Source organism: Mustela nigripes, chromosome 13 (assembly GCF_022355385.1).
Source record: "Mustela nigripes isolate SB6536 chromosome 13, MUSNIG.SB6536, whole genome shotgun sequence".
Lineage (NCBI taxonomy): Eukaryota > Metazoa > Chordata > Mammalia > Carnivora > Mustelidae > Mustela > Mustela nigripes.
This window is the reverse complement of record NC_081569.1, coordinates 130,574,147-130,599,752: the sequence shown is the minus strand read 5'-3', so window position 1 is coordinate 130,599,752 and position 25,606 is coordinate 130,574,147. Positions and strand designations below refer to the sequence as shown.

Below are 25,606 nucleotides of genomic sequence, written 5' to 3'. Positions count from 1 at the left end.
CTCGGGGTTGGAAGACAAGCAGCACACTAGCCGCTGTCTTCCCAGTGTTCTCTGGATTTGACTCTCCTGCCCCCAAACTCCACCGCCTTCAAGCTTGTGGGAGATAAAGTGAGGGCCAGCTTGACACCTAGGTGCGTCCCTGGGTGGGCAACCTTGAGCAAGTTACTTCTCTGCCTCAGTTTCCTCATCTGGAACGTGGGAGTAGTACCTGTTTTTATCTTGTAGATCTGTGTGAAGATTAAATGAGTCATCACAGGCAGTTCTTTGAACAGGGAGGGCACAACAGGTTTAGACGCTGGCTGTTATTATTCTAACAGTTCTGAGGTTACTCCCTAAGGCTCCCCAGTATTTTCCCTTGGGGAGTTTCTATCACTTGAAAATGGACCAACAGGGGTGCCTGGGTGGTACAGTTGGTTAAGGGTCTGACTCTTGGTTTTGGATTAGGTCAGGATCTCAGGGTCCTTGAGGCTGAGCCCCTGGTCAGGCTCCCCACTCAGCACAGAGTCTGCTTAGGATTCTCTCTCCCTCTGCCCCTCCCCCATGCTTGCTCACGTTCTCTCTCTCTCTCTCTCAAATAAATAAATCTTTTTAAAAAAGTCAAATGGACTGGCATTTCGGGGCAAGCACTAGAGAAAGTTTGACTTTGTCAAGGTGAGAAGTTTGAGGATGCTATGACTGCTGTCTCTGGCTTGTTTCCTTGCCTGCTACCTTCAGTGCCATGGCTAGCCTCAGCTGGAGAAGAATGTTTACTACCTCATTAGTACTTCCCGACTATTCATTGCGGGTATTAATCACTTTGGTTACTCCCTCCGGGGTGACTCTGAGCTGCCTTTTGAAAAGCAGGCATGTGATGGCCTGAAGACGTCCCAGCTGGTCCCAGTTCCCTCCCTCCCCTGTCCCTTTATCCAAAAAGTGAAACAACTTACTGGTTAGATTTTGGTGACATATATGTACATTAAAAAAAAAAATAGGGGTGTCTGGGTGGCTCAGTGGGTTAAGCCTTTGCCTTCGGCTCAGGTCATGATCCCAGAGTCCTGGGATCGAGCCCCACGTTGGGCTCTCTGCTCGGCTGGGAGCCTGCTTCCTTTCCTCTCTCTCTGTCTACCTCTTTGCCTCCTTGTGATCTCTGTCTGCCAAATAAATAAATAAAATCTTTTAAAAAATAAAAAATAGATCAGACTCTTCATCCTTCAGCGGCACCTGAAACAAAACCTTTAAAAGACTTTTCCCAGAGCCTTCCACCTCTACTTCTGCCCCATCCCACACCTGCCCCTTGCCCTCACCCTCGCCACCACTGTTTGGTACAGGAATTGGGGAGAAGGCAAGGGCCCAAATCTGAAGCAGATGTTTGGGACGATGAGTGAGGTTGGGGTGGAGACAATAGGAAGGATGTGGACCTTGCTAGAACTGCTTGTTGCTCTGACCCGCTGCCAAGGCTGAGAAAAATAGAGGGACTGTTCCTGGTTAAATACCCAGCTTTTATTCGTGCCAAACTTTCCTGGGCCTCAGTCCTCAGAGTCTTTGGCTCTGCTTCCAGAGTTCTCCATATCCTTGTGCCAACCACTATCTTGGCCCCTTTTTCCCACCGCGCCAAGCCCCTGAGCCCAGCCTGCGCCCTAAAAGCAGGACTGGAGCTGTGCTTTTTTTAATCCCCGTATAGCTAAAGCTCAATGGCATTTTTGGAGCCAAAACTTCAGATATGGCCTGAGAAAAAGAGTTTTAAAGCGCTGCTTCCAGGTATGAGAGGCTGTCTGGAAGCCATGAGTTGGATGCCAAAACAATACAGTTCTCAAGGTGTATGATCTCAAGGGATCCCAAGTCAGAACAGTTGAAACCAGAACCGCTGCGAAGGAGACGAATGCACGCACGCCTGCTGTACCCACACCCACCGCCAGACCTCCCCACCCACCTCCGGAGTCTGTCGGGATCCAACAACATGTCTCCCCTGACTAGGAGAGCAAGTGCCAGATCTATAGGAGAACACCCAAGTTTAGTTCTGGTGCTTTGAGTATTTGAGGAGACATGAACAAAATATCAGAGGAGAAATCCCTCTGGGAAAAGAAGACTGAAGGTTTTCCTAAAGGCCATGGCCTGACCCCAAGGGCCATCCAGCTGTGATCCAGCTCAGAAGCTTGAGGGGATCAATGCTAGGACTTATTCAAACCCCAGAGGGTACTAGGCATCAGCTACAGCACACCACAAAGAGATGAGGAAGCACTTCAATTTCCTGGGTGTAATTAACATCAAGGGAAATTGGAATGAAGCTCCGTGTTTCCACCCCTAATGGTCTCAGTCAACCAATTTCAGGGCTGTTCATGAAATTGATTTGCCTCTTCATGCCTCTGGATTCATTGGAAATGGAATTACTTTCTTTCCTCTGCCACCTCAGTATGAACCCTTCTGATGGCTGCTAGTGTTGGAGATTCCTCCCTCTCCCCATCCACTCAAGATATTAATTTCATTCACTGAGCTGCAGGCTACTGGCCAGTCTTCCCACTGCCAAAGTCAACACTTCAGGTCTGCTTCGTCTGGAAGAGGAGATTAAGGGGAGATTGGATCCTGAGATCGCAAAGTTCCTTTTCCCAGATTTTCCTAGGACCTGCTCAGGTGATGGCCTATTTATGGGACAATGGGGGTCTCCTGGTTTGGAATCCATCTTTCCAAAGGCCCTTGCTTCTCTGCAAATCAACAAGGAACATAAATTCCCTCCCTTTGTATATGTGTTAGGAGCTAGATGAATTTCACTGTAGCTGTTATTCCTGTAGTATGGAAAGTCTCCAAATGCATAAACAGAAATGCTCCCCCCACCCCAATTAAACAAGAATGAGAGAAACTATGGGGATGGGTGGTGATGGGTTTGGGTGTTCAAGTCTTGGGGGAAGGAAATGAAGGAAACTGGATTTTTTATAGGTCTGTCTCCCCAGACAAGATGGTGAGCTGCTCAGGGACAGGGATCTCGTTCTGTCTCGTGTCCTTGGCTCATAGCACAGTGCCTGCCTGATTCACAGGAAAAGTCTGCTAACGTGTGGACGTGCAAAGAACAAAAGGGAAAAGGGAGGCCACAAACCCAGTGATGGAACAGAAACGTCAGATGTTGGCATTTGGTTTTTGGGGGGTGGTGTGTCAGGGGGTATACATTTATAGGAAATGAAATGACAGTTTGGAGCAGGATGAGACCCAGAACTTATGAGATCTAGCACAAAATGATGACACGCACACAGTCTTCCTCTTACACAATAACACAACATTTTGTTTTCAACAGAACATAAAAGCCATCAAAGGCTTTCTAGTTGGCTTGCAAATACTCTGATATCCCTGACTCTGCTAATAGGCAAACAGAGGAATGTCCTGGCAATTTCTTTGAGTGGGAGTTCTGAGGAGAGAGGGAACATTGCTGGTCTGTAGGAGGGTGTGAGGATTCCAAAAGATTCCTTCATGTGCAAGATCCATAATGCAGGTGAAGTGCAGTTGTAGAAATGGTGACCTCGTCCCAGAGAGGTACAGGACCCCCACCCTGGGGAAGATGCTGTGTTGATAATTCCAACAGAATCAGTCTTGTGTGAGGGGTAGGTCTCCCTTTAACTGGCATTCTTGAAAATGTCTGCTTCCTCAGTGAGATAACCACCAGGAATTTGGCCTTTACCAAACGGTGCTGTGTTTCATGTAAGGAAAGTTTAGAGAGAAAAGATTTATTTAAATGAAGCTTTTTCCTGCAGACTTAGTTACCAGAGATAAGCATCAGGGTATTGTGTGGCGTGTCTGACCTCATTCTAATGATTTCATTTGCGTGAGACCTATGGTTTTTCTACCAAAGTGGGGATATTAAAATTCCAGGATTTCCACTCCCCCTCGGTTATATCCTTAAGAGTTTCTTGTATTCTTTATGCAGGTTCATTTAAACTTGGAAGTCACTTCACACAAACTCTTAGTTGGTATTCTGTGGAACTTTCTAGATGCAAAAGATTTTAAAGTCACACCAAATAGTTACCTTTCTTTCTCTTCCTTCCTTCCTTTTTTTAATTTTTTCTTCCTTCCTTCATTTTTCTTTCCTTTATTCCTTTTCTTCCTTTATTTCTTTTTTAAACTGGGGTCCCCCATGCTCTACCAACTGAGCCAGCCAGGTGCCCCCCACAATAGCTGTATTTCTTGGGGTAGGACCTTCTCCCCCTGTAAATCTCATATCCTCAAGTGACTGACAGGTATAAGACAGAGGTATAAAGTGTTCATCGGCCACACAGGGTCACCAAACAATTGTAAGGCAGAGTCAGTGAGCTCTGGTGCCCCAACACACCTGTTCCTTTGTCTAGGCTAATCTGCCCGAGACAAACCAGCAATGTGAAAAGAGTTTGGGTCTTGACATGAAACAGACCCATGTTCAAGTACAGCTCTGCCACTTGCTAAGGAAACTCCGCAGTTATGTATCCTCTCTGAGTTTATTGTGATTTTGTGGAATGGAGAAAGCAAGACCTTCCTTGCAGGGTCATTGTCAGTGTAAGAAAGATAGTATTTATTTATTTATTTATTTATTTATTTTTTAAAGATTTTATTCATTCACTTGACAGACAGAAATCACAAGTAGGCAGAGAGGCAGGCAGAGAGAGCGAGGAGGAAGCAGGCTCCCCGCCGAGCAGAGAGCCCGACTCGGGGCTCGATCCCAGGACCCTGGGACCATGACCCGAGCTGAAGGCAGAGGCTTTAACCCACTGAGCCACCCAGGCTCCCCGAAAGATAGTATTTATTAAACTCCTAGCATAAGGGTGGAACTAAAAAAAATGGCAGCTACTATCATGATTTGGTAACCAGATGAGCTAAGGAAGTCAAGGGTATTAGGTTGTTTATCATAGGGTTGCCTACGCCACATAAAATAGGTTTGAAATACAGTCCCCTCAAAGACCTCTTTTGGCTTTTAGAAGGTCATATGAAGGAAGGAGAGGAGGTCTCTTCTGACCTGGGGCCTTTTTCGCAGAGGTAAGGGCTGGATGTCTTGAATACCCATTCTCTCTGGCCTGCTTGAACACGGCAAGCAGGGACAGGAGCCACCATTCCATACCCGCGACCCACTCTAGCATCCTCCAATGCCCCTAGATCCATGTTGCCTCCTGGCATGGATATTGCCAGGGCCCTAAGCTGTGGTCAGTATGATAACACACATACTATATAGAGGAAAACCTTCCAAGAGCTTGAAGCTATTAGTCAATTTTCTTATTTAGTTAATTACATCATTTCACAGGTCACAAAACTAATACCGAAAGAAGACTATCCTGCGCAAAGTTGAACCACGGAGTTAAAAACAAAACAGAAACGTTCAGACTCATCAATCCATGGCTCTTTATCCTTTGAGGGCCCCATTCTGCCCACTTGATGCAAGCAACATCTTCTTTTGAGAATGGGCTGAATGACAGATGCCTCTGCTTCAGGGGAGGCCATAGGCCCAGAGGCTCTGGAGTCCGAGACATAGCAGACAAGTTAGGACAGGCTACCTGGTCAAAAACGCAATGATGTTATCTCCTCACCTAGCTCCTTGACTAGTCCCAGACTTACTTCTTCCTAGAGTCATTCCTAAGAGATGAAGCCCTAAGATCTTGCTTGCTCAGAAAGCTGCCTGGTTCGCCAGCTAACCCTACTCTAAAGGCATTCATGGTCGCTGAAGATTATACAGACCATGTTGGTCTGCTAATCGGGCAGCACCCAGAGGCTTCATCCTGGAGGCATTAACCATCCGTCGTTTCCCTGAAGAAAGGCTATAAAGGAAACTAGAAGGGGATCCCCATAATGTTCTTGGAAGGTGATGGCTATCACGGTTCTGTGATGTGTTTGATCCCTGCTCCTAGATGTACTACCTTGTGTTGGAGAAGCTGCTGCAGCTGGCGGGCTCTGATAACTCGGACAAGTTTGCCAAAGTTACTTACGATGCCGTATCCAAAACCTACAGCTATCGTTCCTCTGCCATCTGGAGAGGCTGTGTCCTCCACATATCGTCAGGAATTCAGGGACCATCTTATAAAGATCACACCTGAGCCAGGTTCCTGCTGTGGCTACCACAATGAGTTCTTATAGGAGCAGAATTCAGGCTAACTGAACTCGGGGTGGGGGGCGGAGGACTCACAGCAAGGTACAGCTAGCTCTAGGTGGCACCACTCTGTCGCTCACAAGCCACATCATCACAGCTCCCCGTGGGTTTCAAAATCCACCCCCTGCGCACTCCAAATCCAAACAACTAAGCTCTCAGGTAACTTTGGAATGGCATTCTATTAGAGGCTGCACAGACTCAGTACCCTAAGTCAGAAATACTAGCCCATTTCACAAACTTCTGAGACAATTTCGCACAGGCGCCTTTTCCATAGGACACTTAATACGATACTTGAGAATCTGCTGCTAGGCACCAAAGAGAATCACAATCACATTAGACCAGTCCCCAAAACCTGTTCAGGGTATAAAAGAAAAGTATTCAAGTTAGAATAGCTGGGGGAATACTTTGTTGTCTTTGAATATGACTCATCAGTTTCAGCATCAAGAATCAGAACTAGAGGGGCACCTGGGTGGCTCAGTGGGTTAAGCCTCTGCCTTTGGCTCAGGTCACGATCCCAGGGTCCTGGGATCGAGCCCCGCATCAGGCTCTCTGCTCAGCAGGGAGCCTACTTCCCTCTCTCTCTGCCTGCCTCTCTGCCTACTTGTGATCTCTGTCAAATAAATAAAATCTTAAAAAAAAAAAAAATCAGAACTAGAGTCTCCTGGCACAACAATGACCTCCAAGTTCTCTTTAGTCTAATTGTGATGTGTAGTAATTACTACAGAGAAATTAACCTTGGTAAGTATCTTATCAAGAGATCACACGGCCTCTTATTTTTCCCTTCCCCACTGTGAGTTTTAAGACAGATTGTTCCAAAAGGGAATTGACGCAACAAGGACCATAGAAATCAGGATAACAATTACTTCTGGAGGGGTGGGAGACTTGCTTTGCAATGCTGTAGTGTTTTATTTTTTGGTTTGAATGCCACCATCACATACATGTGTTTCCTTTATAATTATTAAGTTGTACATGCCTGTAGACCTTTTTTTTTTTTTTAAAAAAATCTGCATTACATCTCAAAATAAAAAGAAAAGGGACATTCATTTTTAAGTGTAAGTATCGCAAAACCTGGAGCTGTTCTGTTATACTTGAGGGTCTTTGTGAAGCACAAGTAAAGCCTCTGCTTCACGCCCCCTGCAAGAGAATCTTGGTTGTGCCCCTACAAGAGAAGTGTGGCAGGGTGGAGTCTGATGGCTCTATCTGCCGTGGGTCAGAGGTAACGACTCATGCCAGGCTGACTCTAGTATCTACAGTGTCCATTCAAGAATAATCCTACCACCATCTTGAGTCTTAAGAATAACTTTATGACAGAGGGTGCTGGGGTGGCTCAGGCTGTTAAAGCATCATCCGATTTTTGATTCCGGCTCAGGTCACGATCTCAGGGTCCTGGGACTGAGCCCTGCATCGGGCTCGATGCTCATCATGGAGTCTGCCCGTCCCTCTCCCTCTGCTCCTGCCTCTGCTCTCTCTTCTAAATAAATAAACAAATAACATTTTAAAAAAAGGAATAACTTTATGATAGGCTGAAATCAATGATGAATGTTCACAGCCACTCAAGGTCACAACAGCAGCAAGTATAAGAGATGTAAGACTGTTAATCTAAAAATATGAAGTTAGAAGGACAGAATTTTGGTTTTTTAAGGGCATCTCATATCACCAAGGAGCTTGAGGAGGTGGGAGTAGAATGAATGGACTCTTTAAAAGAGTGGTGTTCAAAGATTCCAATTCACCAGGTCTGGGATATGGGGCAAAAATCAGTATTTTAAAAACAATTCCAAAGGGTATTTTTTTTTTTTTTTTAATTTTCCAGATTGGGAACTAATGTGTCCTGACACCATTGACTACTTTCCCAACAAAGCCAGGGTCCCTGCTACTCTTCCTTCCAGGCCCCAAATCAGAGGTCTGGTTTTCTCTCTCTGCCAAGCTTACCTTCAGCTGGAAGAGAATTGGTACCAATTCTTTGGGTACCAAATGGTACCACCCGTCACCCACAAATGTCTGAGGAGCAGTGATTTTGTCTGCCACGCCTAGCTTGCTTGGGAGGAAGAGGTATGGAAATAAATGTGATCGTATGCAAACCAGAGGCCTACATGTATCAGTTAGCAGTGGTGACATCTGGATAGCAGGTCAATGATTTCTCTTGGCCTCTTTTTAATTTCCAAATTTTCTATGCTGAGCTTCTTACGTCAAACAACAAATGAAGATTGAAAAGACTCAGGAGAGCAGACATCCTCTGCTCTTGCCAAACTGCTTTCTTCTTCCGGAGCTGAGCATAAGCCTGGCATCGCACTGTGGCCCCGCCTGGCATCAGGGACAGCAATGAGGAAGGATGAAAGTGTGAGAAGCCCGGCGTGGGCCAGGGCTCTGCAGGTAGATTCTACCCTGAGCTCGTGGCTTTTGAAGGCATCACCTGGGGAAATGCAAAAACATTTCTAAATCTTTCTTTTCCTTCCCGGCCTCCAGTCTGGGCCCTAAACCACCACTTAAAGAAGTCACTTGCTCCTCAGTCCTTTCCAATATTGATTTATTTATTGTACAAAATATTTACACTGTCAATGCAGCAGTCTGGCCCCTTTGCCTGGCCTGACGGATTTGTAGCAGCGCGTGATCTCTAGAAAACATGCTGATGCTCTCCTTGGTGTTCCCTCGGTGCTTGCTTGGTCTCCTTCCAAGACGCTACAAGGCCAGGCGTTTACCTGGCCCCCCAAGTACCTGGGCCCCCGGGGCATAAAGAAAAGAACTGGCCAAAATAAGAAACGTGAGATTCACAATTGCTCGAGAAGTAACAGGTGTTCCTCCTTCTCTCTGACAAGTACCTTTTCCGCAAACTGGCTGGGACGGAAGCAGGCTTAGAAGAAAAGGTAAAGGAAAAAAGGCCAAACTGAGCAAAGATGCTTTCGAACAGACTTAGGAGACAGAGTACACTGGAAGAATAGAAAACCACAACAGTACCGAAGGGTTTTTGTTCAGTGAAGCCCCTGGGGCTGGGGACCCCCACGGGGCTGCGAGCTGCCGCAGCTGGGCCACAGTGGCCCCGAGGATGCTCCGAAAAGTGCTACGACTAGAGCTGAAAATGACAGATCTCGACAAGAAAATCAATTCGAGCTCCAGCATCGGTCTCTAGAGGGCTGTTGGAGGGAAGAATGCAGAATCCAGAAGAGGGGCAACTGCCAAAAACAGCAGAACCAGCCCCTGTGCCCCCAGATGGAAACCCCTCTCAAGGCTCGAGGGGCAGCATCGTGTTTCCAGGGTGATGACAAAACCTGCCTGTATTCATCCGATGGGAAAACACTGGGGCAAGCAGCAGCACCTTGTCCTGGTCCCTGAGGACAGCAGTGACTGTGTGGCATGGAGGGCCCTGGCTGGGATGTCGAGGCCCTGATGCTGGATCCTGGACCCGAAGAATGAGTGACGTCAGCACCCACGCCAAGAAGGACAAATGACAACTGCGAAGGAGTGAGGTCAGGCCGTGATGGGAGCAGCTCAGGAGGGCTGGTTCCTCATGATCCCTGGGAACAGGAGGGCTCAGACAGGCTTCCAGGAGGCCGAGGCATGGCCATAGGTCCCGCCTCACCTCTGGACTCTGCAGGCTTGCTGGTTTTGGCAGTAAAGATGGCTTGTAGTATTCTCAGAGTTGAATGCCCCGTTGAGAATGGTAGCTTGTAGCAAAGCCTTCTTAAAAACAGATATTTGGGAAGTTGATGAGATTTTGAGTCTTGAAAATGTCTGCATTCAAATGGTCATGAAAAAGGGCGGTGTGACTTCGCAAGGGCCTGCTGCGGGTTCTCGTCAATCACCATGTCACAGTGAATCTACGAGATCGTCCTCCCTCCACCAGGGCTCCTGCTGGCAACTTAGACACAGAAGGAAGTTAGTGGGAAGCTGGGTGTTTGTCGTCGGACACAGCTGCTCTCTGCATGTTCCCAGTCCCTGACCCCACGGACCTGTGACCGAGCACTTGACCATTGGTTCCTTTTTCCTTGCTTCAGTGCTGCCAGAGAATACCAAGCAAAGAGAGCCAGGGATTGTTAGCATGCTATTCTTACTGCTCCCAAACCCTTGTTACAAAAATTTTCTTCCATAGAAAGCTAAAGAATCCCTAGCTCTTAGCAGGCTGCAGAAGTTCGAGGTAAGCGGCCAGGCCCAGCCACACCTCTGTGTACAGAACAAACTCAGGGACAAACATCAGTAGTCTTCAAGCCGGCCATAGGCCTAGACATGCCCTAAAGGAAAATCGTTTTCAGCACTGGAAGCTATGCCCCAGCTATCTTTCACATTCTTGGGTCTGTTTTTCTCACTGGCTCAAACTCAAGAAAAAGCTTAGAGAGTTCTTTATGGATTAATGATCATTTCCAGAAATGCCTTCAGGGAAAAAGTTCCTTTTCCAGTTTTGACATCACAGAAAAAGATCCTTTTGTGCCATCAGTCGCCCCTCAGAGGTAGTCCAGTGCCACGGCCTGAGCCTGCTATGGTGCAGAGGGACAAAAATGTGAAGACTGTGCACGTGGGCCACTTGCCATCTGCACTCCTCCCGGCTTCTGGTGAGAGAGGCGATCGCCCCGTGCCCAGGAGGGACTCACGTCCCCGCAGGGCAAGCAGTGAGGGCCGCAGAGGGACTGGTATGGGCCATGGGCACAGGAGCCTGAGGAAGGTGGACCCCAGCCTTCTAAGAAAGCTGAGCCCTTTGTTTAATCTCCCGCGGCTCCTGAAGCAGCTCCCGGTCCGGAGATCTTCTGAGAACCAACTGAAGTGACAGCAGCATGGTCCTCTCCTCAGGAGAGAGCAGCATAGACTCCATGGGCCCCTGCCGAAGTGGCTTGGGGGCCGGGGCGTGGCGAAGTGGAGGGGGCGGGGATGCAGAGGGGGTGGCGAGGGAGCGACCCGGGGCTGGGGGGAGGTGAGCAAGTCCTCCAGACACCGGGTAGCATGCAGCAGCTTCTGGCCGATGGAGAGGTGTTGGGGTCGGTGGTTCTCACGGTGTTACGCGCACCCAGGTGCTCCAGGAAGCACGGGGGCCGGGGGCACGTGGCCGGGGAGTGGTCAGAGCATGCCAAAGCCCTCGCAGCCCTCACTGATGGCCAGCTGCAGCATCCTGTGAACCTCTTCATACGAGTCATACGTGGGGAGGCACAGCTGGTTGAAACTGGAAGCGCAAGGGGAGAAGCGATGAACTCACGCGCCAGAAACACTGGCCAGGGCTGGCTGAGCCTCCCCCTCCAGAGGGTGCCCTGGGCGGCGTGGGACCTACCACGTGTGTGCAGTCGGGAGCGTGCTGTGGGTGGGAGCGGCAATAATCTGGAACGAGGGACAGAGGGCGGCAAAACCTCCGGGTGGCAGCTGAGAGGAGCCCGTGGTGAACTGTAGCAGCCGAGCCAACTCCTCCTGGGTCAGACTGGACACCACGGTCCAGAACCACCTCATGACCTGGCAGGGAGAGCACAAGGTGGGGTCACGCTCAGTGTGCAGCCTAGCACTGGACTCTGGGGGACGAGGAGGAGAGCCGGAAGTGGGGGACACAAATAGCCACGGGGAGAGTCGACAACTCCAGGAATGCAGGGCGGCCTCTGACTGGTTGGTTCTGTTTCTTCACCTTTCTAATGTACCGCTCCTGTGGCAGCTGGAGCAGCCCTTAGGGACCAGGGCTCCCTTCTGTTTGGACAACCACCTGTCTTTTCCTTGTGGACCATTTTCTCCCCAAATGATGTGTCTGCCTATCTGACTCCTTGGCAATTTTCTTCTGAAAGTTTTTCCTGGCAAAGTGGCACAAATCCAGGGAAAAGAAGTTTAGCCCACTTACCTTTTCTCGGAAATGCCATGAGCCGCCAACAACCACTGCATGGGCTTTGAAGTCAGACACACTGATGTCCCCAGTCCCACACATCAGCAGCTGGAGAGGACAGTTGGGTGTTACTAGGACAGTCGGGGGACAAACACCCAATATAAGGTCAAAACTACTTATGTTAACATGCAAAACATGGAATAAAGGAAACACCAGGAAAAGCACCATAAAGTGAGATCATAATGCCAGTACTCTGCTTTAGGAAAATCAATTGTAACAGGCCAATGGTTCCAACCAATGTGGTAAAAATCGCCCAGCTTCAAAAAAAAAAAAAAACATGCAGATGCCCGTGCCCTTACCTCATACCCACTGAATCAAAATCTCTAGGAATGGGTTAGAAACTTGTGTACTTTGAGAAAGTTTCCTGTTACCAGTGCGTACCTCTAACTAAGAGCTACTGCTTTGATTGGGTGCCTGGGTGGCTCAGTCGGTTAAGCGTCCAATTCTTGATTTCGGCTCAGGTCATGACCCCAGGGTCTTAGGATCAGACCCCGTGTCAGGCTCTGTGCTCAGTGGGAAGTCTGCTTCTCTCTCTCTCTCCCCCACCGCCCCGTCCCCTTGCCCATGCACACTTTTTCTCTAAAATAAATAAATAATTCTTCAAAAAAAAAAAAAAAAAAAAACCCAAACAAAAGAACTACTGCTGTAGATTATTTTGAACTGAAACAAAAGACAGAAAGAGAACCAAGTATTTACTGAGTCTGCTCTATACACGGCCTGGGAATACCAGGAAAAAAAGGCAGGCCCCTCCCCTTTGATGAAAATCCCCAGCTCCATTTCTGAATTTGTCAGATGGCCCTTCCTGTTTCCCAGCATCCATCCTTCTTTTGTGGCTTGAACTTTCACCAACTTCCCTTCAGCCCTGCCTCTACTTGATCAGATGAATTAAAAAGTACACCAAAAAATGAGAAATGAATGCTATCAGAGGCCTGAACCTCTTGCTGATGTCCTAATTTGGTTCTGGATCCAGAATGTGACATAGCCAACTGCGAATGCTCGTTCAACAGCTCTAAAGAATGATATGTCCTCACCAAGAGACAAGAAAAGTCCAAATTTAAGCCTGAGGAGCTTTGGCTCCTTCAAAAAGAACCATAAGCTAATGAGTAAGAGTGGGGTGTGGGGTATGGAACAATTCTAAGAGACCGTGTCCATCCTTCTTCCTCACTTTAACAAATCGTCACGAAGGTTATGCTTCATAATAAACCAAAATACACCAGTAGCTGTTCCTCAGCCCGGAAAACACCAGCACTAGGTGACAGGTCTAGTGGAAACGTGAGGCTGAGTAAGAGATGGAACATTCATTTTGCTTGAATTTCATGTCTGAAGGTACACATGTGAAGAAAATCACACAGGACTTTGATTCTTGTTCTTGAGGCTTGTTCCGTTAATAAGAATAAACACTGTATAAGACCATCTGAAATGACTGTTCTGTTTTATTTTCTTTGAGGAAGAATCTCCTTAGAGGAACCAGTCTGCAAAGCACACTTCTCATAAAGGCTGTGGCAAGTCGGAACCAATAACTTGCCTCGTACCATTTGTGCGCAACAGATCAATGACTTCCTGATTTTATTTTTTGCCCACAACTTCTATTTTGATAATCATAGAATGGTATTCACCATCCTAGGTCCATTTTGTAGTTGTTACAGGATCTGCGATAAGAATATATTGACAGTATAGTGTCGTAGCCTGAAACTTTGAAATATATCACATCTTTTGGTTTGTCTCCTTCCCTGGAACAAAGCTCTATGAGGGCAGGGACTCTGACCTATTCATTACTGGCTCCCTGGTGCTTCAAACGTCCCTGTCTTATAAGAGATACTTGATAAATAGACCCCGAAAAAATAAATTCTATTATTCCCCTAAATCAACTTTAAATGTCACAGGATTTACATGGACTGTACACAATACCAATGTTCTTTACTCTTCAATGAGTATCAGTAATACTGGATGAATAAATGACTATTAATTATTACTCTTCAAAAATAATTAGTTATTTGGTTTCTAATGCTCACATTCTAATGTTCTGGAAGCTGGAGAAAGGAGCAATGCATGGAAGAGTGACAAAAGAGAAACCAACTCCTGCACGAAGGACTTCCCACCGCATCTCACAACAGGAGGTGTAACGAGCTGGTTCCTTCGGGCACACTCACATACCTTGTCAAGAATGGGTTGGGGGTGGGGGAGGTCCTGTAATTGGAACCACTTACCTCAAGCTCATTTTCATCAAATATAGCCAAAAGGTTTTCAGGGACCAACTCATTCAGGCCTGAAACAAAGTGGCCGAGTTAAAGCCATACCCATACCACGGATACAGGGTTTTTTCCTCAAGGCCAAGAGTAGACGGGCTCTCACCTTTTAGGAAGTGTTCTACCTCCTCTTTCACTTGACTGGCCAGTCGATATTGGGCCAATAAATTTAAATAGAAGATTTTATTTGCATTTGTGACTGGGGTTTGAGCTCCACCTGTCATGAGTTCTACAACCTGAAAGAAAAGGAAAGGACAGAGGGAGGGGGGAGCTGTGGATGGGAGACGATCCGATGACACCCGCCCGGTACGTCCTGTGAACCCAGCCTCACTCATGAGTTTCTGAAGCACATTCCCCCTCTCAACACATCTGGTTTTATACAGACACTAAGCTTCAGCATCTTACCACTGTGGCCTAGTCCACTGGCTACCAGGGTATTGGAATGAGTCTTCTCTGACCAGGTCAAATTGTGGTGATGCAACAGAAGATGTCATGGTTCCTTGTCAGCAACATTCTAACAGCTCTAATGATCCAGAATTAAGCCCCTTGTGACCTTGTCTCTTAGACCCCTGCACCAACTTATCTGAGAATAAATAAGGCCAGGTAAGTAGTGAAGAAGTCTTTTTAGATTTCAGGAACTCTGGGCGCCTGGGTGGCTCAGTTGGTTAAGCATCTCCTTCAGCTCGGGTCTTGATTCTGGAGTCCTGGGATCGAGTCCTGCACTGGGCTGCCTGCTCAGCAGGGAGTCTGCTTCTCCCCTGACCTTCCCCCTCTCATGCTCACTCTCTCTCATTCTTTCTCTCTCAAATAAATAAATAAAATCTTTATAAAAAAAGATTTCAGAAATTCTAAGATGGGAATCACTGTTCCTTTCATCTTCCCAATGTGTTCCCAGAGGCCATGTGATTATCAGTACCAATAGTATCAGTGCTCACAATTTTTTAGTCGTTGCTACTTTACTTTCAGTGGTAATAATACTGTAACTTTACAGTCATCATAATCATCTGATACTATATAACCCCAAAACAGAAACAGAACCAAATTTGCATCAGACATGTTTTGGGCCTCCCCAAATTTTTTTAATTTAAAAAAAATGTTTAAATTAAATTAAAATAGAAATGTTTTCAGCCAGTAATTTTCTAGTAAAAAAGCCAAAAAATATATAAGCACAGTGTTAAAATAGGAGTTAACTATATCACGACCATTGAAGTTGAGAAAAACAAAGTTCCGTCCCCTCCAAAGCTGCTTGTGCAGTGACACCTGATTTTCACTCAGTTCTTTTTATACTGGAAAGTAGAAATGGTGTGTCTTTTGTGCCATCATACAGGCCAAGATCATCACGTGTGGGATGCAATGTCCTGATATGGTTGTCACTAGCCTCACGTGAAAACTTCAGTTACTTGGTAAATAACCAGGCACATTTTGGGTGTTCAAAGGCAACACAGAGGGACAACATTTCCATCACTGTAGAAAGCTCCAGTAGGTAGCCTGCTCTAGAGGAGACTGGGAACCATGGGACCCACGGGCTCTGGTTCTCTTTCTCACCTTCTCCAATTGGCCTGATTTGTTATATTTCTCTTCTGCAAAGACCAGCTCCATCTCACTCATGTCATTGTTGAGGATGAAGCAAACCTTAGATTTGTAGAATTCTGGGTCATCTGTTTCAAAATACTGAGAAGACAGAAAGACAGAACAGAACATAACTACTCTTTCCCAGAAATGAAATCTGCAACTGTTTAGAAACACTTACCCCTTCAACCTTAAGAATAATGAGCTCAGAGTGGAGGGATTCCAGAATTAACAGCCAGAGGCCTTGGTTAAAAAAACAAAACAAAACATGCATACTAAGACTTTACCTTATAATGCATACGTAGTCCTATGATTTGGGCCAAAAAAGAGCGGGTGAAGCGAGCTCGGACCAGTTGCTTATAGGCTCCGCCTAGAGAGGACTCATAGAGACACTTGCCTACCAGCCGCCCTGCAAACTCATACATCTTCAAGCGTAGATGAGCAGGGCGATTAGGGTTGGGGTGGACCTGTCAAAGGAAGAGATTAAAAGGCTCTGGGCCATTTTTCTTCAAGCTTAGTTCACCAACTCTTTTCACAAGGGAGCAGGAATTTCAGTGTTAGAATCAAAGAATCATCTAAATGGCATTAGCTAGTTGGTAGCTACCATGAGTAATTTAGAGTGCCTAGAAGATGGAGGGCACAGAAGGACTTCGAGTAAGGGGTAAAATCTTACATTAAGCTTGCGGTCCCTGGCTGAGTATGGAAGTTAGCCAGCGAATGATGTGATGCCTTCCCCCTAAACCAGAACTTATTTCAAACGAAGTCTATTTCTCCACTCCGGCTACCTCTACCTAGTCAAAGATCTAGTACGGAATTCAATGGCTTGAGGTATGGTCTGAGAAAGTGGCCTAATCATTCTAAGAAGATAGGCATCGCACTATGTTTTAGCCAAATACTCACCCATCCGCATTTTCTCTTATTTTACAGAAGAAATAATAAAAGGTAATGAGGAGGGAGCCGATCTAATTTGGATTCACTTAGAACAAGACACAGGTTTCCAAATTCCCAGGACAGTTTCATGACCTCAAATCCTTCTGAGAGTTTCCAGTACAATACAACTAACATCTTCCGCCCACCCACAGGGGAAGTCACGGACTCACTAATGCTTGGTTGTTGTCACTGAATCTGGTGAAGAGCTGATTGGTGGTATCGAACAGTGCTTTGCAGATTAGTTCAAACCATTCCCGGCGAGGCCCTCCCCAGTCCAGAGCTGAAAAGTATAATAAAAATAAAACATGGGGGTACTTGGGTGGCCTCAGTTGGTTAAGCGTCCAACTCTTCATTTCAGTTCAGGTCATGATCTCAGGGTCATGAGATCGAGCTTTGAACTGGGCTCTGAGCTCAGCAGGGAGTCTGCTTGGGACGTTCTCTCTCTCTCTCCCTCCTTTCTGTCCTTCCCCCGGCTGGCACACGCATGCTCTCTCTCTAAATAAATCAATCTTAAAGAAAAAAAAAAAAAAAGGCGACTCTGACCTACCAATTCTTACTGCTTGTGTTCATTCATTCATCGCTTGACACTCTCCACTTTCCTTCTGTTCCACTACATCGTGTCTCCCCAGTCCAAGCCACCTAAACTAAGGAGCCTTTTTTTAATCTTTTAAAAAAAAATCCCACCCCTTTCTGTAGGATTACAGGATTCAAGATATTCTACTCACTAGGTTAATGCCCCCCCCCCAGTATGGAAACACAGGAGAACACAGGTCCCAGAAAATGGACATTTCTCTTCTACAAAGGTTACTTTCCCTTCCAGTACAGACTCTTAGAGCTTGCCGTCCCAGTCCATGTGTCTGTGCTCTACAAGCTCCAAATACCTAAAAACACCAACTTTTCTGTTTCAATTCATGACTTCTTTTTCCTTGGGAAAAATAAGCTGGGGCAGGGGCAGGGGTGCGGGTAGGGGAGGGTATTTTTGTGATTTGTGGAGAATGGGTGAGGAGGAGGGGAGAGGTGGGGAAGAGAGTTAAAGAAAATCAACACGAACTTTTAAAACTGACCTTCTTCATCTTGAAAAACCACTTCAAAGTTCTTGCTCCAATCTGAGATGGAGAAATTCCGAGTGGCTTTCAGAGACTGAAAAGCAGGGAAGGGAAGGGAAGTGTCAAAAGACTGGCAGGCATCTCTTGGATGTGAAAGACAAAAACACCAGAACATTGCCACTGTCCCTTTAAACCATTAGTACTTGGAGGAGACGCAGTATTCATAAACTTTAATCATATCAATTCATATTTTAAATACACATATCTCCAGAAGAAATTTAAGATTTCAAAAAACAATTTAATTCATCTATACACCATTGCTTTGTTGTTGAAGTGGGTTTTTTTTTTAATGTTCATTTTATTAATGAAAAAACTCTTACATAAAGAAATAAAAGGAGTCAAAGTAAGCTGTCAGCAAGAGAACCAAGGAGCCCTGGTTTTCAGTCAAGTGCAGCGTCCACTGGAACTCTCTATTCACAGGGCTGCGTTCAGACAGGGAGCCATGCCACACAGAGAATGTGGCTGAGAAAAGGGGTTTCCAGTCACACCTACCAGAGCCAAACATCACAAACACTTTCTGGACAGGGACCAAGCCTTCTCATTCTTGAGGAATGCAAGAACCAAGCCAGTGTCTGTGCAGTGGAGACAGACAGACATCAGGTGTTCCTTTTCCATCAGACCAGGGTGACAACAGAAATCATTTCCTATTAACCCAGCAAGAGCTCTTCTCTTCCAGGGATGCAAGAACAAGAATGCTCCTCTGTGACAACTGCTTCTCCCTTCCCCACAGAGAGGTTCCAAGAGACGGTGCAGGAACTAGTTTAGTACAGACTGTAAAGCCAATGTGTCAACTAGTCTCTCTCCTCGGTAATATGTCTTGAACAAACCCACCCCAAACTTAGTATAATCAGACACAGAGAAGAGCAGTCTTTAATAGATACGTTTAAAGAGAAATTTGGGGTTCATAAAAGATGACCTGGGGGATATAACCCAACACCGGAGAGATTTCTAGTTGCAAAACCCTGACCACTGACAGTGGAAATGAAACTTTACCCACCGATTCCAGCAAGGTGTGTCTGCTGACCTTCAGGGTGACTTTGGAATGTGGTCTTTTCATATGTACCTGCCGAAGCTCTCGCTGGAAGAAGTTCACCTTGTCCTGAAAGGTCTCAGAGCCTCCTGAGGAGCGAAAAGATCCATCATGATGACAGCCTCATTACAAGACATCTGTGCAGTCCGCCCCACATCTTCAGACACCCAGGTGGCTGGGGCTCCTGCCTTTCCTGTCAGAACCCCTGTCCAATCTTACCTATATTCTTATGGAGGGAGCGGATGAAAGTGGCTGCTAGAATGTTCCTCTCCTTACAGCTGAGCTCCACAGGTGGTTGAATGCCATCATCTACCACCAGTGTGAGCAGCTTATGAACAGGGTCGGGGCCAAGGTACGAAAACTAATGAAGGAAAAAAAGAAAAAAAGAAGGCATTAACCTATAAAACCCTCAAATCCAGCAAAAACTTTCCATATCCCTAACCTTTGGTACCAACCCATAAACAAATTAAGTATGTCTCCTCTAAGCCAGTATTTCCTAGGAGTATATCACCTTGTTTTTCATGTCAAGTACTCTATGATCCGAAATACTTAAAATTATTTCGGTTACAGAGTTACTGGTTACTACTAGTTACTACTAGTTAGTTACTCGTTACTACAGTTACTACTAGTAGAGTCACTAACTCCAGTTAGTGGAGTTAGTGAGGATCATAGGCAACAGGACAGCTCTCCTAACGTAAAACCGAAGGAGGATGAAGGTAGTAAAGATATGTAAGATAAAGGGGCACCTGAGTGGCTCAGTCAGTTAAATGTCTGTCTTGGCTCAGGTCATGATCCCAGGATCCTGGGATCGAGCCCCATGTTGGGTTCCCTCCTCAGTGGGGAGCCTGCTTCTCCTTCTGCCCCTCCCCTTGCTCGTACTCTCTTTCTTTCTCTTTCTCTCTCCCATGCTCTCTCTTTCAAATAAATAAAATCTTTTAAAAAAAGATATATATAAGATACAAATGACTACCTGATGAGGTTGGACAGACTGGCTGGAGGAAAAGCAACTCACCTTCAGATTCCAAAAGCTCAGAGAAGTTAAAACAAATTTTTTTAATATATGAGAATGCTCATTCTGAAAGAGTTAACTTCAGCACACTGGGAAACCAAGCCTGGGCCAGAACTGCCAGCACCATCTCCATTAACTTAGTCTCAGTGGCAAAAGATAACTGTTGAAGAATTCTGACTTGCTACTAATTCCTATTTCTGTAGGCATGTGCCCTTCTAGAACTTCTATATTCTTCATGCCAGGTTGTGAGGAGAAAACAACCCTTTCTTTATTTAGCAATGAATCCTGTGTGCATGATAAGAACTTCAAGAAACACCAAAAGCCCTTCTAGGAAAAAAGAAAAGGCAGAAACATTCCAAGGTTGAAGTCTACGCAGCATGAAGCAGATGTAAGGTTCAACTTACTTTTGTTCCTGGGCACACTCGGAAGGTATAAAGGCGCCAGGGAATGATTTTCAGGTAGAACTCCTTCACTGAAAATTGCTGGAGGACAAAAATACAGAAAAGGAAGTGAAAGAGAACTAGAAATGGTCTATTTGGGTATTGTAATTAAAAAATCAGAGTCCCTACCTCCATTCCTCATAATCTTTTCCCTCTACGGACGAAGAGGATAATTTTTTAGTACTAACACCAAATCAGTAACATCAATTCTATCTTAAAATAGGCAAATCAGGGGCGCCTGGGTAGCTCAGTGGGTTAAGCCTCTGCCCTCAGCTCAGGTCATGATCCCAGGGTCCCCAGATCGAGCCCCACATCGGGCTCTCTGCTCAGTGGGGAGCCTGCTTCTCCCTCTCTCTCTGCCTGCCTCTCTGCCTACTTGTGATCTCTGTCAAATAAATAAATAAAATCTTCAAAAAAAATAGGCAAATCAAATATGTTACTCTGACAAGGCAATTTCATACAGATACACTTCTTAATCTCAATACTCAAGTTTTACTACCATGTCCAAATGTCTGAGATCAGGGTTTCCCTTTGATCATTTTCACCTAGAAATGATCAAAATCTCCCTGTGTTCAGCTGGGTGCTACTCAGATCTCCTCAATGGACGGGGGATACCAGTGGCCTATACCCACTGCTTCACCCTACTAGAATGGAACCAAGGATCTGCCGGGGATGGGGAGCAGGTGGGGAACAGGGGAGCGTGTGAAGGTGGTGGTGTGATTTTAAAACAAAAAACTTCATAAAGGGTCTCTTTATACTGTTATAAAAAAAGAAAAAGAGAGCTTTAACTTTAATCTAAAAAAAAAACTGTTCTCTAAATGTACAGATCAGACTTTTTCTTGATTTAAAAAAAACCCAACTCTTCATGAAGAAAATTTCCAACACATACTGAAGGAGAGAAAATGGTACAACGAACCCATCATCAGCCTTAACAGCTGTCGCTTCACGGTCAATGGTCAATCTCGCTTCATCTGTACCTCACCCTGGCCCTCATTCCCATTCCCCTAGTCCAGAGTAGGGCTAGATTTTTAAATGATAAAGGACACATAGAAAAACTTGAAGTAGAACAAAATCAGAACTCTTGTTTTGGTTATGAGAGGAAAGAGCTGTCACAGGATGTTTCAAGAGCTCTTTTTTCTGAGATCTGAATGACTAAGCAAAATACAAATGTTAAAAAGAAAATTCCTAACACAAAGTGCCTCTTAGCTCAGGGGCCTTGGGAAGCTCACCTCCGTGCCTCTGCCAAAATTTCTCTATTCTGATCTTGTTGCCTGATAGTAACATGCATTTACTGTGGTTTCACAAAGCACAGAATGAAAGATCAAGCTGTTTCAAAACAGCATAAGGGGCCAACAGTAACTTTTTTTACCAGTGAAAAATTTTTAATGGTCAAAAGCTGCTTTCTTTAAAATTCTAAGAGCCATGCCTTGAAAAATCTTCCCAGGAGCAAGCAAAGGGAAGAATGCGCCTGGTGCTCTAAAGCACCAAGGTACACAGAATCTCTGGACAGAGTTTCTACCTAGTCCAAGCCAAACAGGTGCAACAAAAGAGGGGGCACAGGGGTGCTGGGGGGGGGCTCAGTCAGCTCAGGTCATGATCCCAGCGTCCTGGGATCAAGCCCCACATCGGGCTCTCTGCTCAGTGGGGAGCTGCTTCTCCTTCTGCCTCTCACGTCTCTCGCTCCCTCTCTAAAATAAATAAATAAAATCTTAAAAAAAAAAGGGGGGGGGCACAATCTTCTGCTCAACCTTAAGTAGCCTCTCTTAGTGTCCCAGAAACCCTACAAGTCAAGGATCTCACCCTAATTCTCACACTAACGCTTCGTGGTTTTTTTTGTTTTTTTTTTTTAATCAATGGCCAGTTACATGCAGGTTCAGGGAGGAGGGTTTTGAGACAAGAACAGGAGGTCCAGGGCTGCCTGGGTGGCTCAGTCAGTTAGGTATCTGCCTTCGGCTGGGGTCATGATCCCAGGGTCCTGGGATCCAGCCCTGCGTCAGGCTCCCTGTTCAGTGGGGAGCCTGCCTCTCCTTCTCCTTCTGCCTCCCTCTTGTGCCTTCTCTCTCATGCTCTCTCTCAAATAAATAAACTCTAAAAAAAAAAAAGAACGGGAGGGCCAACCTTTGGTGACACATAGCAGTACACCTTCTTCGGTTTCTTCACCTTCTCGGGGGTCTGGCACTCAGAGGGTGAGTCCTCCTCCTCCTCCTCCACGGCTGTGGAAGGCCGGCGCTGGGAGGAGCTCGTGTGCATGGGCGGAAGGTGCCAGGGTGTGCCGGTACAGTTGGTAGCATTATAAAGATAAGCCTCAAAGTAAATGCTCACTCCGGAGGTGGACACATTGCGTTCAACAATATTCTTCTCATTCTCTGAAGTATAACAAGGAATAAGGTTTTAAAGTAGGACACGGGGGAGAAAAGAAATGACCTATCACTAGACCTTTAGTCCATAGGACTCTGAGCCAAGTTCGGCTCAAATAGCAAATGTGTGTGAGGCTGGGCAGGAGAATGCAGACGCACAAAGAACAAGTGGTCTGGGAACGGGGCTAAATCACAGCTTTTCTTTCAACTCACCACTCAGGACAATAATGTCAAATTCACCATTGTTGATTGGCTGATTTTGGTATGAAATGCAGGCATGGAAGCAGCCGCGAGAATGCAGGGTAAGTCGCAAGAACACCTGGCAGGTCTGCCTGTTGGAGGTCACTGACTTCTCAAAGGAGACACCAGTGCTCTCTTCTTCTTGAGGACCGAGCTGGAGGAGGGAAACAGAGCATCACTGAACATTGAGAATTTTCCCTACTGCACGGCAATTTACTCTTGACAAAGAACTTTCCTGTCTGCGAGCCGATCTAAGGTCTCTTAATTATCATGAGATGGGCATTGTCAGATGACGGAAGGAGAGCACAGAAGTCAGGGCGGAGACGAGAGCAAGTGAATGAGAAAGAGTGAGAATGGCAGGGAAGGAGAAAGAGGAGGAAGGGAAGCTGCTTACCTCATGAATGGACACACTGTAATTGTGCTCGTCCCTCAAGGATGCGGAATTGTTGGTAGGGTTGTCGTACTCATCTCGGGGCACTATTTGAAGGGTGTGTGGCTGTCCGCAGGTCAACACCAGAGTAGAAAAATGGCACACTATTTTGGTCTTGGAAGGAACCACCATTCCTGGAACAGACAACGGAATCTAATCCTTAGAGGGGGACTTTTCTGACCACAAAGATCTTTTCAATCAGTGAGTCCCAGAGAGCTGGGCCCCACCTAATTCCTAGGGATAAACACCACCATTAAGAGGTCAAGAAAAAGACAGAAAAAGAAACACACTCAAATGAACTGGGGGACTCATTTTCACAAATTTCCAACCACTGCGGTGCTACACAAAATGAGAAAAGGACTCAGAGGAAATAAAACTGAGAGTTCCATAGTGCCCACAGTCCCACTGGGAACCTACAAGTGAGGCAGGCCTCAGAAATAAGTGCTTAAAAAAAAAACCACAAAACAAAGAAACAAACAAACAAACAAAAACCCCTGAAATACTTGGGTGCAAATCCAAGGACAAAAGTACAAGACTCCTATGTTGAAAACTACAAAATGTGAATGAAAGAAATGAAGAGGTCTGAATAAAGTCAGAGGTTACCATGTTTTTGAACTGGAAGATTCAGCATTGTAATGATGTCAATCCTCCCCAAATAATATGCAGGTTTAACACCATTCTTGTGGAAATCTCAGGGAGAGTGTTGGTAGATATAGAAAATAGTGTTCTCTTTTGTATGGAAAGAGAAAGATTCTGCAGTAGCCAAAAACAATCCTGAAAAAGTTTACCCAATTTCAGGATTTACTGTATAGCCATAGTAATCCAGATTCTGTAGTATTGATGGAGGGACCCAGAGATCAATGGAATAGAACAGAGGACCCAGAAATAGACCCCTGCAAATATGCCTAACCAATCTTTTTTTTTTTTTTTTTTTTTTTTAAGATTTTATTTATTTGACACACAGAGAGAGATAGAGAGAGAGGGAACACAGGCAGGGGGAGTGGGAAAGGTTGAAGCACACTTCCCGCTGAGCAGGGAGCCCGATGCGGGGCTTAATCCCAGGACCCTGGGATCATGACCTGAGCTGAAGGTAGATGCTTAATGACTGAACCACCCAGGGGCCCCTGCCTAACCAATCTTTAACAAAAGCACAAAAAAAGGACAATGTAATAGGGGAAAGATGATCTTTTCAACAAATGGTGCTGGAATAACTAGACATCTGTAAGAAAAAAAAGAAGAAAAAAACCTTGACACTATACAAAAATGAACTAAAAATGGATCAAAGCCTTAAATAGGAAACGTAAAACTTCAAGGAAAAAAAAAAAAAACCAACAGGAGGAAATCTTTGAGATTTAGAACTAGTCAAAGAGTTCTCAGATACCTAAGCATGATCCTTAGAAGAAAAAATTAATAAACTGTCTTCATCAGAATTAACTTTTGCGGGGTGCCTGGGTGGCTCAGTGGGTTAAAGCCTCTGCTTTCGGCTCAGGTCATGATCCCAGGATCGAACCTCGCATCGGGCTCTCTGCTCAGCAAGGAGCCTGCTTTCCTTCCTCTCTCTCTGCCTGCCTCTCTGCCTACCTGTGATCTCTGTCAAATAAAAAAAAAAAAAAAAAAAAAAAATTAAAAAAAAGAATTAACTTTTGCTTTGTGAAAGGGATAAAAAGAAAAGCTAAAGATTGAAAGAACAGGGGCGCTGGGTGACTCTGTCAGTTAAGCATCTGCCTCTGGCTCAGATCTTGAAACCAGGGTCCTGGGTCCACACCTGGCTCCTTGCTCAGCAGGGAGCCTGCTTCTTCCTCTGCCTGAAGCTGCCCCTGCTTGTGCTCCCTCTCTGACAAATAAATAAAGAAAACCCTTAAAAAAAAATACTAAGTGTTTAACTACCATATGACCCAGCCATTATGCTGCTGGGCATTTACACCAAAGAAATGACTGACAACATATATTCACACAGAAACCTGTGCATGAATTCTCATAGATTTATTCACAACAGCTCCAATCTGAAAACAACCCAGATGTCCTTCAACTGTGATGGTTAAACAAGCCAGGGTACATTCACATTATGGAATACTACTCAAAAATAAAAAGGAACCAACTACTGGTACACTCAACAACTTGGCTGAATCTCCAGGGAATTAGGCCAAGTGAAATATAATTCCATTTATTAAAGATTTTATTTATTTGAGAGAGAGCGAGAACACACAAGCAGGGTGGGGGGCTGCAGAAAAAGAGGGAGAAGCAGGCTCCCTGCTGAGCAGGGAGCCCGACACAGGTCTCGGGACCCTGGGATCACAAACCAAGCCAAAGGCAGACACCTAAAAAACTGACCCACCCAGG

General features: G+C 45.7%; 1 protein-coding gene across 3 annotated transcripts in view; it reads right to left on the bottom strand.

The window, feature by feature from the left end:
- Positions 1 to 8,577: 8,577 nt before the first annotated feature.
- AREL1 (apoptosis resistant E3 ubiquitin protein ligase 1) overlaps positions 8,578 to 25,606 on the bottom strand; it is a 45,992-nt gene continuing 28,963 nt past the window's right edge. For 2 of the 3 annotated variants that reach the window (XM_059373743.1, XM_059373745.1), the window contains exons 6-20: positions 23,231 to 23,400; positions 22,810 to 22,990; positions 22,358 to 22,605; positions 20,204 to 20,281; positions 19,010 to 19,151; positions 18,758 to 18,879; positions 17,719 to 17,794; positions 16,825 to 16,934; positions 16,012 to 16,191; positions 15,701 to 15,826; positions 14,262 to 14,391; positions 14,117 to 14,175; positions 11,868 to 11,957; positions 11,319 to 11,494; positions 8,578 to 11,213 (exon numbers count right to left, since the gene is read on the bottom strand). In XM_059373743.1, the coding sequence (XP_059229726.1) occupies positions 11,111 to 11,213; positions 11,319 to 11,494; positions 11,868 to 11,957; positions 14,117 to 14,175; positions 14,262 to 14,391; positions 15,701 to 15,826; positions 16,012 to 16,191; positions 16,825 to 16,934; positions 17,719 to 17,794; positions 18,758 to 18,879; positions 19,010 to 19,151; positions 20,204 to 20,281; positions 22,358 to 22,605; positions 22,810 to 22,990; positions 23,231 to 23,400 (1,991 nt within the window). In that variant the 3' untranslated portion in view covers positions 8,578 to 11,110. The remainder of the gene's footprint in view (positions 11,214 to 11,318; positions 11,495 to 11,867; positions 11,958 to 14,116; positions 14,176 to 14,261; positions 14,392 to 15,700; positions 15,827 to 16,011; positions 16,192 to 16,824; positions 16,935 to 17,718; positions 17,795 to 18,757; positions 18,880 to 19,009; positions 19,152 to 20,203; positions 20,282 to 22,357; positions 22,606 to 22,809; positions 22,991 to 23,230; positions 23,401 to 25,606) is intronic. The other variant, XM_059373744.1, reaches the window with a different exon arrangement.